General features: G+C 40.1%; 1 protein-coding gene across 4 annotated transcripts in view; it reads left to right on the plus strand.

The window, feature by feature from the left end:
• LOC124797891 (neuroglian) overlaps positions 1–16,899 on the plus strand; it is a 102,401-nt gene that overhangs the window by 38,585 nt on the left and 46,917 nt on the right. For all 4 annotated transcript variants that reach the window (XM_047261002.1, XM_047261000.1, XM_047261003.1 and 1 more), the window contains exons 10-14: positions 6,214–6,391; positions 9,491–9,582; positions 10,125–10,406; positions 14,801–14,988; positions 16,168–16,347. In XM_047261002.1, the coding sequence (XP_047116958.1) occupies positions 6,214–6,391; positions 9,491–9,582; positions 10,125–10,406; positions 14,801–14,988; positions 16,168–16,347 (920 nt within the window). The remainder of the gene's footprint in view (positions 1–6,213; positions 6,392–9,490; positions 9,583–10,124; positions 10,407–14,800; positions 14,989–16,167; positions 16,348–16,899) is intronic.

Below are 16,899 nucleotides of genomic sequence, written 5' to 3' on the forward strand. Positions count from 1 at the left end.
TGTATCCTTAGGTGCTACCGACTCTTCATCCACATGTTCAGTTTGAGTATTCTGATCTGTCTTACCAATTCCCTTAACTACTGGCATAGGAAAAGTAACCGCCTGGTGAGCGCCAGTGTCCTCATAGACGGGAACTAGTTTTCCTGCCTCGACATACTACTGTTTCCTTTAGTTTCATTATAGTTAGCTGGCATAGCCTAACTTTCCGTACTGTTGTTTACATGCATATTTCTGTTTGGAACAAAATTATTATCCCTTGGACGCCATTGTTGGTTCTGATAATTATTTCCCGAATTCCTACCTCTCTTAGGATGGTGAACACCTACTGTTCTGATGTTTACATTGCCATTTTGCTCGTTCCTAAAATTACTATTATTGTTATTGGCATTTCTGTTATTACGTGCTTGCTCCTCATTGGCAGCAACACGTTCCAAATACTCAATGAAACGATCCAGATTGTCTCTAGGGGCAGATATAATTCTAGTTTGCCAATACCATGGCAGTTTGGCTTCAAGACCTAGTATAATCATTTCAGGTTTCAGCTTTTCCGCCAAATGTGACAAACGTGAAATCCATGACCTAGCAAACTCTTTAATTGATTCCTTGCCTGCATTGAAGCGTTTCCCACTCCAAAATTCTCTCAACACTTCATTTTGCTTATTGCTAGACCAATACTCATTAATAAAAGCTGTTTTAAATTCCGCTAATGTTTTACATTTCAACATAACATCAGCTGACCAACGCATGGCGTCACCTGCTAAATGGCTTTTAACAAACGAGATTTTCTCTCGTTCAGACCAAGTTGGTGGAATCACATCTTCAAAATCGTTCCAGAAATCTAGCGGATGGATATTTTTATCTGGATCGAACCGCAAGAACTGCCGACACCCGATAAAAGCGGCGTTTGCAGCTACAACTTGTTGTACATTACCACTACCAGAAGTTACTGAAGCTACTTTACTCTCAATGTTAGCAATGTTAGTACTGATATTTTCTACTTTCATTTCAACATTATCTACTCTTTGCACAATATGAGTAGTGTCAGTTTTAATTGCATCTACATCTGCTTGACATATGTTTACTTTAATATTAACATCTTTAAATCTATCTGAGCACAGTTCAGATTCCGCTTCGATCTTTTCTGTTAACTTGTGCTCCAGCTTCGCATCTTCCATTTGGAAGTCTTTGCGAACCTCAGCAACTTCGGATTTAACTGTTTTATACATTTCAGAAAACTGTTGAGCAACCTTTTTCTTAATATCCTCATGGTTGTAATCAATTTTATAATTCAAACTGTCTAGATCCTCTTTCAACTTATTGCAACCAGCCTTGAAGGTATCGTCCATTACCTCCAATCGTTTATTAAAATTTGTTTGGCTGGCCAAAATTTCAGACTTTAATTCAGCGTTCATTCTAGCATTACTGGCTGACATTTCAGCATTACTGCTTTTGACCTGCTCACTTATTTCAGCCTTTAATTCAGCATTATTGGATTCTAACTTATTGTCCATTGCCTCAAACCGCATATTAAAATTTGTTTAACTGGCAGCTATTGCTTGTAATATAACATTTAGATCAACAACCCCAGCATCTTTGGGTTGCTCACGAGCTGGCTTTTTATCACACTCAGGTGACGAAAAACTAGCTCCAATACCAGAATCATCACAACTACATGAAACTTCTGATTGATTAGTCATATCTAACTGCTCCTTCTTAAACTCTACCATCTCTGATGACTGTTTCATTTTTAATTCATCAGAGAAACTATCATCCAATAAATTTACAATTTCTACTTTCCGCTTTACTACAGGGGTCTCTATTATTGAATCATTGCCCCTTCCCACACTACTGTCAGGAGACAATACTTCATTTTTCACTTTAACATTACTACTTTCATGCATGTTTATACTTGAAATGTTGTCTGGATTTACAGTTCCCTCAACAGACATATGTTCTGATTTAAGTTTAACCTCAGTTTCTTTTGGCGGTTCCATCGCCGACAGTCTTTTAGTGCAGGTTAGTAAAATTTTTAACAGCTTTTCACTTAACTTAGTTCCTTCTGCACGACGTATGGCGTTGCCGGCGCAGCGTACCAGGATTCCTGATGCGACGTGGCACGTTGAACTGCAGACGGCTCTCCGACGGCTGTTGTGTGTTTGCGTGGCCCGCAATTGCAGGCGCTGCGCCGGCTGCTCCAGCGAACGACTGCGGTGCGGCGAGACTGGCTTCTCGCGATGCCGGCAGCACCGCTAGACTCAGTGCCAGCTCCGTCAATCCAGATGTGTTGTTAATCCAATTGCGTCGTCCACATGCACACGTAACACATTCACTGTTCTATTACTCAGCTGCGTGTCCCATTCCACTCGCGAATCCGAATAGTTAAAAATCACTTTCACTTAATTGATTTCCCGGCCGATGCACCATATGTGGGGCGGCGGTTAAGTTTTTGTAAAAATTAATTAAATCTGCTGATTGCTGGATAATTGCTTGCGTGTTGAATCAGTTTCTGGCTTTTAGAATATTGTTAATGCTGTCTTTCGCCGTTCTCAACACTGGCTCTCTATTTACTTTTTAGCACCCAGAAAATGATTTAACAAAACGTGAAGCCTGTAATTAGAGTTCCTAGTGCCCACTTCATCTGAGAATACAATTATAGCTGCAGCTTATAGCTCTGAGGAATTAGGAGATTGTCCGGGATTTCTAATCAAAAACGATTTTCCAAAATAGTTGAGTATATTCTGAAGTTCACTGATAAAAAACACAAGTATCCCTACAACCTAACTAACAGAGCAGTTCAGAGTCTAATGCGCTGATGCAACTATAAATGTCCGAATTAAATGTTACAAAGAATGCTCGCCATAATTTGATGAGAGTATTTCATCAAACGCCACGCTAAATAATTGGTAGAATGTCTGTCCCGCGACGGCACGTGAAAATACGACAATACGCAAACTGAAGCTAGATAATGAAAATCATTCCAGAATTAACACTTCACATAAAATGTTTTCATGGTTCCGCGTATCTCTAGTAACTTAATACGGCACCCGAGGCTGTTTGTAGCAGATACACTGATGCGACGCGGCTCCCGACACAGATGGCGTGTCATTCAGCGTCTGGAGAAAACTGGGGCCTTCTCCTCGCGCAGCGTTCATATATATATATATATATATATATATATATATATATATATATATATATATATATATATATATATATATATATATAGCCGCGGTGCGGACGGCTAAGGGAACGCCTGATCAAGTCGGCTCTTCCGACTAGCCGCTGGGCTAGTAACGCACCACTTCAAGTTACATAATAATTTATAGCTTCTATTGCTGATGGCCGAAGAAGCTCTTAATTTAAACGTGCATTCAGCACGCAGGTAAGTATTGATAATAAAATTTTGACGTGGCTAAGTTAAATATTCTGGGCGAGAGAATTAATTAAATTACACTGTACGCAGTAGATGAGCTCTGAACTGGCCCTTTTGAGATCCGCTATCGCTATAATTTTATAGGTACTAAAAGGAAACTTTACACATCTTCATAGTCATAGCGGACTTCCAACCTATTTAAATCTAAACATCCTAGCCTTATTTACTAGCCTACTTAATCTATCTTGCTTCCTTCAGTTTTGAGACGAAAACCACAAAATCATGAATTTCCACTAAAATCTTAATATGTGAAATCCAAAGTACTGTTTTTATTAAATCATTATGAAAGATGAATCTAAATATAAATTTTGAAGTCTCTAGCTCTTTTCTGTTGCGCCAATGATTTTTCCAGAAAAACGTCCAAATTTCGAAAATGGCTGAAGTTATCGAACTGATATTTAACACACATTAATTTAGTATTACTTCTGACATGCCAGAAAAGTTTTAGGTCATTTGCTTGATTTTTAAGGTACTGCGCAACATTTATGACGTCAGAGCTAGTTACAGCAGACTGGCTGGCACACAATGGAAACTGATGAGAATTTACTACATCTTGAGTAGGCTGCTTCCCTACACTATGTTTAACTATTGTAGAGATAAATGTCTAATTATTGCATATGGAGTAAGATCTTGATTATAGTTACCCCAAATTAAAAAGTGAAATACATTTTCCCTCGAATTTGTGGTAGTTACACAGTTTATGACGTCTTTCCTGTATCACAGCAGTTAAAATACATGTCATATTCTTAGTATTTCCTGATATTACAGTGTTAAAAATAGATTTTTAACTTTGATGCATTCCTTATCACAATATCACTATAATGTTGCAAAATTTTCCTGGAGGAACACAAGTGTAACGGCCAGTCAGGTTTAGTCTTCCTCCAGGTGCCTTGTCACAAACGGTATTGGATGACAATAAATGCTCTCCTGTAGACTGTGGCATAGCTATACTTTAGTGCTGATGCGAGTTCATTTGTTGTTCTCAAAAGCAGTTTTGTAATACATGGCAACATGGAAGGTGTTTTCCGTCATGTGTAATCAAACTTCATCGCCTCCTGCCCCCCCCTCTGTCTCCCCATCCCCCCCCTCTGTCTCCCCATCCCCCCCCTCTGTCTCCCCATCCCCCCCTCTGTCTCCCCATCCCCCCCTCTGTCTCCCCATCCCCCCCTCTGTCTCCCCATCCCCCCCTCTGTCTCCCCATCCCCCCCTCTGTCTCCCCATCCCCCCCTCTGTCTCCCCATCCCCCCCCTCTGTCACCCCATCCCCCCCTCTGTCACCCCATCCCCCCCTCTGTCACCCCATCCCCCCCTCTGTCACCCCATCCCCCCCTCTGTCACCCCATCCCCCCCTCTGTCACCCCATCCCCCCCCCTCTGTCACCCCATCCCCCCCCCCTCTGTCACCCCATCCCCCCCCCTCTGTCACCCCATCCCCCCCCCCTCTGTCACCCCATCCCCCCCCCTCTGTCACCCCATCCCCCCCCCTCTGTCTCCCCATCCCCCCCCCCTCTGTCTCCCCATCCCCCCCCTCTGTCTCCCCATCCCCCCCCTCTGTCTCCCCATCCCCCCCCCTGTCTCCCCACCCCCCCCTCTGTCTCCCCACCCCCCCCCCTCTGTCTCCCCACCCCCCCCCCTCTGTCTCCCCATCCCCCCCTCTGTCTCCCCATCCCCCCCCTCTGTCTCCCCATCCCCCCCCCCTCTGTCTCCCCATCCCCCCCCCCTCTGTCTCCCCATCCCCCCCCCTCTGTCTCCCCATCCCCCCCCCTCTGTCTCCCCATCCCCCCCCTCTGTCTCCCCATCCCCCCCCTCTGTCTCCCCATCCCCCCCCTCTGTCTCCCCATCCCCCCCCCTCTGTCTCCCCATCCCCCCCCCTCTGTCTCCCCATCCCCCCCCTCTGTCTCCCCATCCCCCCCCCCCTCTGTCTCCCCATCCCCCCCCCTCCGTCTCCCCATCCCCCCCCTCCGTCTCCCCATCCCCCCCCTCCGTCTCCCCATCCCCCCCCTCCGTCTCCCCATCCCCCCCCTCCGTCTCCCCATCCCCCCCCCCTCCGTCTCCCCATCCCCCCCCCCTCCGTCTCCCCATCCCCCCCCCCCTCCGTCTCCCCATCCCCTCCCCTCCGTCTCCCCACCCCCCCCTCCGTCTCCCCACCCCCCCCCTCCGTCTCCCCACCCCCCCCTCCGTCGCCCCATCCCCCCCCCCTCTGTCGCCCCACCGCCCCCCCTCTGTCTCCCCATCGCCTCCCCCTCTGTCTCCCCATCGCCCCCCCTCTCCCTCCCTCCCAACTGTACATATTTTTCTCAAATAATAATTAGTAAAAAAAATTTAAAATCCTTAAACTCAAACAACTGAAAAGCTAGAATGAACCTCTGTACTCACTTTAGGACTAAGTACTGTACCAAGACTGAATAATTCAGATATCTCTTGTTGAGCAAACAAAATTTTATTTTAATGAAAAATCTCTTCTTCAGGAAACAGTTTATTTTTAATAAAATATAGAATTATTGTTCTGTCGATGACATGAGGACTTTATTCTACTTTCTCATTACTTCTAGCTGTGCTTTCTTGGAGATTTTCATTGTTAAAATGCTTCTAATCTATGTCAGGTACTCCATTATAATATTTTTTTCGAATGACCATTGGTATTGTTTCGAACTTGCATTACTTTTTATGAGCAATGCAATTTTAATATACGGGTATTAAGTCTGATTAACACTTATTTGGGAGGTGGGGGCAAAGGAAAATATCATGTTGAAAATATGTTATGTAAGACATGATGTTGCAGCTTTGCCACCTGAAATAACTGAGCCACCACGTAGTGAACAGACAGTGGACGGCAGAACGGTAACGCTGTTATGCAGGACATTTGGAGCTCCCAAGCCACAGGTGAAATGGATACGTAATGGAAAGGAGCTAACTGGTGGGAGATACACTACTCTGGACAATGGGGACCTGGAAATAAGGTATTTTGATTGTTGTGTCAAAAAGAGTTGTAGCTATAAATTTACCTGTTGGTATTTAACCCTCAACTCAAGCAAATGAGTTGGCCTAATGAAAAAGAAACACATATGGACAGTATATATGAGTATGTAAATCTCTGCCCAATTTAATATTACTGGTATTTAAAAAAAAAATAATTTAATATTATGTTTATCACTTTTGGTGTTGGCAAGCTTCTAAAATGATAAAATGCCGCAAAGAACAATTTTTATTTGTGGATGATGAAATTATATATTCCGCCAACCAACATCAGATTCCCATCAGCCGACAAGAATGTTGACCGATGGCATTGTTTAGAGGCCAGCGACTGATCTAAAAATTACGGAGCTTGTGTAATCACATTGACCGGATACTGATAGAAAAGACCAGTAAAAGATATCTCAGGAACGCTGAAGTAAAAGTTTGATAAAGTAATAGCCGTTTGAACACTAGTAGTGTTTGGCTGTGGCCACCCAACAATTTGTCGGCAACTCTTCTTCGCTGCAGTCTGAAAAAGTTCTAAAATGCAGCATAATAATTTGATATGTGGAATTAATGAAAAAGGAAAGTACAGTCTTAATTAAAACACAGATTTTGAAATTAAATTAGCGTAATTATGTGCCAAACGTTCCAGAGCGACACTTACATTTATGAAACAGCCATTGAAAACGAACGAGAGTGAGTGAGTGAGTGAGTGAGTGAGTGAGTGAGTGAGTGAGTGAGTGAGTGAGTGAGTGAGTGAGTGAGTGAGTGAGTGAGTGAGTGCTGCTTTACAGTTTCGATACATAAACATTTCTCTCGATCTTTCTGTACTGGAACAGCAAAAAAAATCGTGACCTTTTCTCCTTACTTTGCAGATTTATTTACAGGAGGGTAATTTATTCTTAATGTATTTTAGGCCTAATTAAAAGATTGGGCATGTTCTATTATTTAAAAAAATCAACATTTCACACTGTTCTACTTTTGCTCAAGGGAAAATTGCTTCTTGGTCATCCTGAAAGCCAGCTGTAGCATTCTTTTGGGGAAGGCAAGCTCTGTGACTATGACCCCTGTTGGCTTTCCATTTTGGAGACAGACTATACCTCCCCAGCATCTCCTACCCAGCTCTCTTATATCGTTAGACAAAATAACTTCACTGATCTCATATTTACATACTTTGTTTGTTTTCAGTTTATTAAATGAGTGCTTATTTGCAGTCATGTGAGCTACTATATAGAAAAGTTAAATATCTAGAACTGTCAGATTTCTGCCACAATGGAGAGCCTGTCCCAAGTGTAATATACTGTCAGTATGTTTTCGGTAGTGTAGATTTTACTGTCTTCACTTTCAATGGCTGGAATATTTTTACATCATCGGTGGTATCAAATGCATCACCTCAGCGTCAGCTCTCCCAATGGCTGAAGAGGCCCAGAGACTGAAATTGTGTCCCTATGCAGTGGAACTTAAGATATTTCAACATCAATCAAGCAATGCATTATATCAGATTATGGTTCTAGACATGAACATGATCAGAAGCATTCACAGCCACCTTCAAAGACATACTGTGGACATATGGTAAGTGGCTCTCCTAATTGCAGCCCACTGTACAAGTGCTAGCAATTTATCAGTGGAAGAGCTTTATGCTATCTACCAGTAACAAAATTGGTGGTGGGAGAAGTGCAGTAGCTTTTTGATCATTCATTTATTCGCCACCGAGTGACTAGAACACAACTACATGGCTTTACAATATGCTGTCAGTGACAGACAGCAGTAAAGTACCTCATTTTACCTATCCAGTCCATTTTCCCACCACTACAAAGGTGGCTGAAACATAACACTTACACATTATACACTTCTCAGCCATTGTTTATAGGAACATATTGTACATAAAAGTTCACTTAACAACTGAAAATGAGTACTCATTCAATAAATTACAAATAAATCTAGTATATAAACACAAACTTGGGAAAGTTATATTGTCTGCTGATGTAAGAGAAATGGACAGGTATAGACTATCTGCAAAATGAAAAGTATACAGTGCTCATGGTTTGGGAGTTACCTTCCCCAGAAGAATATTACAGATGCCATACAGAGTGATTAAGAATCGATTTCTCCTCAAGCAGTGCAGAATAATAAATAAAGATTTACTTAGATTCTGTCCACATGTGTTTCCTGCATTAGTATTATTAGTAATTGATATCTATATTCTGTAGTATCAGTCCTCTTTGGGTAAAATAAACACAGCCCAGTCACCTCGGCACTCTGCAACACCAGTGATCGATAAGGCAGCGAGTTGATATAACTTTGTGTAACACCCTCTAGTTGATTCCTATGACGTAGAGAGGTAGATATTGGGAAATCACCAGTTTGTGGTTTGGTTTACAGAACTTTGAAGGAGGGGAGATGAATGACCACAACCCAACAGCCTATCTTCCTTGCACTTCTACACTCCATCTGTGCCCCTTACACCCTTTTAAAATCCGAGAACACAGTTTATCCCCTAGTACGGCTCTACTGCACTTAGACATGGCACACACATGTAATATTTGTTCTTAACCCACTTCATTTAACAGTAAACAGTAATTTTATACAAGTAAGACATGTTTAATAATCTGTGTGCAAATTATTAGTCATAGAGAAAAAAATTAATAGGGACCTTTTTTTTTTTTTTGTAGGAAGTTTAACATAGTTCAGTTTTGTACTGGGAAACATTTTTGCTGGAAGTTATTAAAGAAAACAATAAAAAATGATATTTAAATGCCCCCACCCCCACCCCACCCTAATGCTCACATGCCACCTGTGGAAATTTTTAGTGTGTTGCTCATGACACTCTCTCCTAGCACTGTACAAAAATTTGTGACTATGCAGTTTGTTTCCCCTAATTTTCCTTTGTTGACTGGACTACATGTGTTTCACTGAGGTTCATGTGGATTGCTTTATAAGCTTGATATTAAAATGCTCTTAAAAGTATTATGCATCCCAAAATTGCATTCCATTTACATACATATGTAAATGTGCACGGTTGATGTTCGACAATTTTGTCAGTTTCCTCAGGTGTATGCACCATAAAAGATGTATTGCTAATTTCAGTGACAATTTTCCAGGGATGTTAACTATTCAGATGGGGGTGACTACACATGTTATGCAGAGAACAAATTTGGTCATCAGGAAGCATCAGGAAAACTTACAGTCAAAGGTCAGTAGTGTTTCTGATCATCATTACTTTTAGTTTACCATTAAATATTTTTTTCAGACTATGAAAAAAAAAAATTGAGAAAACAAAAATCCATAAAATTTAGCTTAATGACATCACTGTCATTTAAGCATTTTCACTGATGATGTGTGCACAGTGGAAATTCCAGTAACCAAAGCAGAAACAGTACCCTTCCACATTTATTTTTGTTTATTTTGTGCTTAAAAGACAGCTACCTTTTAGGTACAATTATGAACATGCAACCTGTACATCATATATATTATATATCAACCACATAGTGCTAACCTTCCAAATCAAATCAAACATTCCTTATATGCATACAGGGAAACTAGGTGCTCACAGTGCATTATCATTGTATGTCTGAAACCAGTTAAATTGTGAAATATTGGTGTGATTGTTTCAATAAAAGGATATTATAAGTCAGTTGTGAGCATTACTGACAGAACTGCCACTTCTACTCTGTTAATATCGGTCACGTCTCTACTAGTAACAACCAGTTATTTAAAGTGTCGAATTATTTGCAGAGCACACACGGATTACCACAGAACCTGAAGACTATGAAGTGGCAGCGGGAATGTCTGCTACATTTAGATGCAATGCTGTTGCTGATAATTCACTTCAGCTGACAGTTGACTGGATGAAGAAGGGTCAGCTGATTGATTTTGAAGCAGAACCACGCTTCATCCAATCGTCTGATACATCTCTTACCATAACAAAGGCCATCGAACTGGATTCAGGCACTTACACTTGTGTTGCCCGTACAGAGCTGGATGAAGCAACAGCGTCTGCTACACTCACGGTTCAAGGTTGGTGAATCTGTAGCTTTTTATTTAACTGGAATACATTGACAGCAGTAGTATGTTAAAAGAATTGGTTCTATGTTTGTTGCTTATTTTATTTTTGTGTTGAAATAACAATGTTTATGGCAATAAATATGAGGTGTTGGGATTTAACATCACCATTCATTTGCAAAATACTTCAAATAATCATTGCTGATATATCTGTGATTTTAATTTTTCTGTTTGTGCATGTTGAAAAGCCTTCTTGATATCTCAAACAATGGAAAATCCAGGAGGGAATGTAACAATATTATCAAAAGGAAAGTTGCTATTCACCATATAGTGAAGATGCCGAGTTGCTGAAAGGCACAACAGAAAGACTGTCATAAATAAAGCTTTCGGCCATTAAGACCTTCATCAGCAATAGATCTCTCTCTCTCTCTCTCTCTCTCTCTCTCTCTCTCTCACACACACACACACACACACACACACACACACACACACACACACAAAAACTGCTGTATATTTAGTGTTGTAATTTCTCAGAAATGTAGTTTGAAGGTAAAAGTTTCGAGAAATGTCAGTCATTATGGTGTCTCCACTTGGCATTTTGGAAGAACCAGCAATGTTAAGGTAGCATTACCGAGGAAGTCTGCAGTGTGTAGTCAGTCAAAGGGCTCCTCAAGTGTAAGATATTTTTTCACCTTTCTTGAGTAAAAATTGTCATCTTATCCCTCGATCAAAATAACAAAAGTGATTAACAGTCGAACATGGAAGGGGGTGATGTTGGTTCAGTCAAGCATGGGATGTGGTGATGTTGGTTCACATTTGTCTGCACACACGATATGGCTGTGGCAGCAGGAGCAGCTGGGCATTTCCATTCTGGGTGCATTCACACACTGTCTGTTAATATTGAGAATTGGGTTTGCTTAACAGGATAGGAGTAGTCTTATCACTTTCCCGCATATTTTTGCAACTAGTTTATGACATTGTCAAATAAAATAAATACACTGCACACAAACAGTGGAAACCATGAAAACTACTCGTGATTGTTACGTTACTGGTTCACCTGTAACTGACTGTGGCAATTGCCCCTGAGGTAGCAGAGCATATGACTGTGATGGGACAGAATGGAAAATGTGACTGAGCTCGTTCTCTGATATGTTGTTGCAGTAGCAGTCTGTAAACGAGTACCATATTTACTCGAATCTAAGCCTCACTTTTTTTCCGGTTTTTGTAATCCAAAAAAACGCCTGCAGCTTAGAATCGAGTGCAAAGTATGCGGAAGTTCTGAAAAATGTTGGTAGGTGCCGCCACAACTAACTTCAGCCGTCGAATATATGTAGTGCTACACAGGCATGTTTTGCAGGCACAATGGTAAATACTAGTGCCAAAACCTCTGCGTCAGTAAATAAATTTTAAAAAAAGGTGGAAGACGAGCTTTTTTCTCTGCCCCGCCTTTCAACCACTGCATTTTCATACATTATCCCACGAAGTAAATACAAATTCCGTATTGTTCATCTTTGAATGTAGCAGCATTTCAGTGTACTACGAAAAACCGAATGGCAAGACTGGGATGTTTGTCAATATGGCCAACTCTACGTTCTGAAATTTTCCTACCTGTGAGAAGAGATGGTTGCTAATAGGAACTTCTTGAATTGTGAATCACATGCAGTATTCTCTTCACCATAAGAATAATACGAATATAAACATTTTGCCATGTATTCGTTCGTGTTTGCTGCTATCTCATTTAAATCCTGTCTGCCTAATAAACTACGAAACTAGAGTGAGACAACAGCAAACGCGGAAGAATATACATATCACGTCATGTTTATATCCGTATTATTCTTATGCCTAATAGTGATACAGTCAGAAATGAAGCACGGCAATTGACTAGATTTTTAAGTCTAAGATGACCCTAATTTCTGTGCAGAATGTAATGTACTAAAGAGGTGTCTGCAAAGATTTTCAAACGGAGAAAAATTTTTGCTAAACACTCATTCAGAACATCTTCTATCATACGCGGTCTATTATTTAGTTCTTGTTGATCATTATCAAAGAAAGCAGCAGTGTAAGTAACAACAAATAGCAGTCTCTTGCCATTGTTTCGCGAATGATAAGATTTCTCTCTCTCTCTCTCTCTCTCTCTCTCTCTCTCTCTCTCTCTCTCTCTCTCTCTCTTTTTTGTAAGTGGCGGTAGCGCGCACAAAAGCAAGCCATGCCGCGAGCGGCGACAGGCCGTAAACACTCATTATCAGAATGTGACAAACAATGCATGACACAATACAATAATGCACTTTCAGCTTAGAGTGACGTAAATACCTATAACAAAAAGAACGGCACTTATCAGATCAAAGAAAAATAAACAATCAATTCAAACCAGACGAAGCACGTGAAAAAGGGAGGGTACCCGTATAAATATGGACGGAGCGCCTGACACATAGCAATGGCTACCTGGTAAAGCTTAACTGCTAAGCTTACGACTCGAACCAAACTACTGTAGCTGTATCTCCATTCATTCGACCTAAATTGTGTCTCATATTACAATGGACCAACTTCGTTTCGATTTGGAGGTGCGGCCTAAAACTTTTCTCTCTCCTTGAATTTAGAGTGTCAACTTTCAGGTGCGGCTTATATTCGGGAATTTTTTTTTTCATTGATTTCGAGTCTCATTTTTCATGTGTGGCTTAGATTAGAGTGCGGCTTAGATTCGAGTAAATACGGTAGCTGTCAATCACTCATTTACTCTGCACCAGGTGTACTTATTGGATTGTGTGACTATGAAGTTCTTCATTCCACCACCGGGGGAGGGTGTTTATATATATATATAATCATTTTTACAAAATATTGTTGGAGACTTCCGTTAATGGAATTGTGCGTTTCTCACTCGTTGGTTGAACCTAAAATAAAATAGAAGTCAATTCTCTTTCACATTCCATTGAAAAACTCTCATAGTTTTGTCAGTCACCGCACCATTGCAGGCAAGCTTCCAAAAATTTGCATTTGGGTGCGCGCACACACACACACACACACACACACACACACACACACACACACACACACACATATCATAGAACTTCAGTTTTGCAATAAACAAATGAACTTCATCGGGACATAGCTAAGGAAATGTGTTGCAGTTCCATCTGCCAACTGAACTACCAATATCTGCAGCCCTAGAAAAGTAGCATTTGTGTAATATTGGCGAGATATGCAATCTTTCACATCCTGCTCAGTATGGGATGTGAACCACATATGTCAACATAAACTTAAAAAATTGATTTGTAATACTAGGCGATTGACTTCCTTTTGTTTTCATGAATGAATGTCGCACTTTTTCTCCACTCATGCTGTTATTTATTTAAATCTTTCTCTTTTTTCCAATCATTTTTACAAGTATTAACAGTAGATGATAGCTCTTGTGAAAATAGTAAAAACAGGTGATTGCTTTTAATAATGAAAACTTAGTTCTTGTGGAAATAGTAAAAAGAAGAGATTGTTTTAAGTAGCAAAAACATTTGTTTTCTGAATATGCATTTGTGTAGCTATGCATATGTACAAATGCATGAACTAATGGTTTGTCAGTTGGAGAGTAAACATAAACAATTTAGGAAAAAATGAATTGCTACTTACCAAAAAGATGACATGCCAAATTGCCGACAGGCACATTAAGACACTTACACAGAAGCCTTCGGCCTCAGCCTGCAAAAAGAGAAACACATACCATTCATTCACACAAGCAAGCACACCTCCCACATACATGATCACCAACTAATGTCATGTGTGCTTGAGTTGTGCTTGCTTGTATGAAGGAATTGTTTTTCTTTTTCCAACTAAGGCTGAGGCTGAAATCTTATGTGTAAGTGTCTGTTAATTGTGCCTGTCTGCAATTATGCATGTTATCTGTATGGAAAGTAGCATTATTGATACTCCTGCCTGGAGTTTCCATTGTTTAGAGAGTAAACATAGGTGGTTACATTTATAAAAGGCAGTAGGTGTTCACACAATTATGCTGAACTCCCGATAATTGTGGATTTCAGAATTACAATGCTCAGTTTCCTTGGTTTTTCATCTTTCTGTTTTGTGTCTTGCACTCAAATTTAAATCTACTTTCGAACTGTTTGCTGCAGGAGACCCTAAACTAGGATAATTTTAACTCGTTCATCCGTATTCATATCTGCTATCCCCTAAATTTCTTAAAAGTACTAAGGAATAAAGCAGATAAAATGTGTCGATCATTGTACGTAATGTATAAAAGTACAGATGATATTGGCTGTCAGAAATAAAGATTATTATTATTATTATTATTATTATTATTATTATTATTATTATTATTATTATTATTATTATTATTATTATTATTATTATTTTGATGTATTCCTTTACTTCAGAAGTTATTAAGTATGTGTGTGTTATTTTGACAGATGTGCCAAATCCTCCAGAATTGCAGTATGTAACATGCAGCAAACGAGAAGCTCGTATTAACTGGAAGCCAATGGGTGACAATCGTGCTCCAATTTTACGGTATATTATACAGTATAACACTAGCTTCACTCCTGATTCGTGGGAAGTAGCTGTGGATTCTGTTCCTGCTACTGACATGTCCTATACGGTTAGTGCAGATACTTTAATTAGCAGTTTTGCTTTATTGCTGTGTTAAATGTTAAGAGTAAATAGTTATTTTGAATATATTCATTTAAGGAGCACCAGTTTCTTTGTTTATATTTGTGTCATGTAAAAAACATAAACTGGGAAATATTGATTTTTGTGTGTATTTTTGATGGAAAAGTTTTGTATGCTTTCCTGGAAATAGGTCTTTGTTAATGTGATGAGTAACAGAGTTTGTGAACGTTACTGAATGAGTAAAGACAAATATCGCAAAGGAAGATGTGGAAAGTTTTAGTAGACAGCATAGACAGAAGCAGCAGTTAATATCACTTTCTATATAAAATGTTTGTTTTATATATAAAAACAAAGATGAGGTGACTTACCGAACAAAAGCGCTGGCAGGTCGATAGACACACAGACAAACACAAACATACACACAAAATTCAAGCTTTCGCAACAAACTGTTGCCTCATCAGGAAAGAGGGAAGGAGAGGGGAAGACGAAAGGAAGTGGGTTTTAAAGGAGAGGGTAAGGAGTCATTCCAATCCCGGGAGCGGAAAGACTTACTTTAGGGGGAAAAAGGGACAGGTATACACTCGCACACACACTTCCTTTCGTCTTCCCCTCTCCTTCCCTCTTTCCTGATGAGGCAACAGTTTGTTGCGAAAGCTTGAATTTTGTGTGTATGTTTGTGTTTGTTTGTGTGTCTATCGACCTGCCAGCGCTTTTGTTCGGTAAGTCACCTCATCTTTGTTTTTATATATAATTTTTCCCACGTGGAATGTTTCCTTCCATTATATTAAAATGTTTGTTTGTTTGAAATGCCCTCCCTACCTTGCTGTCATTTGTTTTCAAATACAAATGTGTGGCATGGCATGGCATTTCAGAGAGAAGTGAGTGCAATATTGTTTCAAAGATTTAAGTATGCTGCACGGTAATACACACATCAGTACCGAAAGAATAATGTGGTGTGTTCATATATCTTGGCCTAATGCCTTTTCTGCGTTGTACAAAAGTTTCATTTTAATATGTTGTATTTACTATGTTGTATTTTGAATTACGCCATAAATAATTTTGCTCATACTTTGAGCATTTGTAAATCATTGCAAAGAGTATGTCCTGTTTAACTTTCATTTTATTTACAGCAGTGTCTTATATTGTCATAACTTTTGTTTGTTTGCAGGTTGGTATGAGTCCTTGGGCAAACTACACTTTCAGAGTGATAGCTGTAAACAAGATTGGTCAGTCACAAGCTTCACAACACTCCCTGATGTGTTCGACACCACCTGATGTCCCCTACAAGAATCCAGATAATGTGGAAGGGAAGGGAACAGACCCAAGCAATATAGTCATTAGTTGGACAGTAAGTATACCTATACACCACATTGGTTTGTAGCAGTCAGGTCTGGGACTAGAGTAGTGTACACCCAAGAAGGCTGCTGAGGGATTCATTTTGTGTAGGGAGAGGCAGACAGTACCGTGTACCATTGCCAGTTGCTTTTCATCTCTTTTGGCTTCTTAGCCCCTCATTGTATGCTTAGGTTGCTCTTTCCTGACATCTGCCTTGAAAAATCTATGCAGGGAGAAAGAGAAGTGACAGTATATTACAATGAATTTCCACTCAACCAATATGAGGGCTGTAATGATAAGAAGTTACCTTTCCATTTATTAGTGTGAATTCACACACACACACACACACACACACACACACACACACACACACACACACACACACAGAGAGAGAGAGAGAGAGAGAGAGAGAGAGAGAGAGAGAGAGAGATATTATCCAAAGCCAACTTTCCAGCACATTATTTATGAAATTCCTCAAATCATTTGATTGAGGAATTTGGAAAAGAACCTTGTCATGCTATATAAAATTATTTTTCCCATTATGAAAGTAGTAAATAAATATTTT

Source organism: Schistocerca piceifrons, chromosome 5, assembly GCF_021461385.2.
Source record: "Schistocerca piceifrons isolate TAMUIC-IGC-003096 chromosome 5, iqSchPice1.1, whole genome shotgun sequence".
Classification (NCBI taxonomy): domain Eukaryota; kingdom Metazoa; phylum Arthropoda; class Insecta; order Orthoptera; family Acrididae; genus Schistocerca; species Schistocerca piceifrons.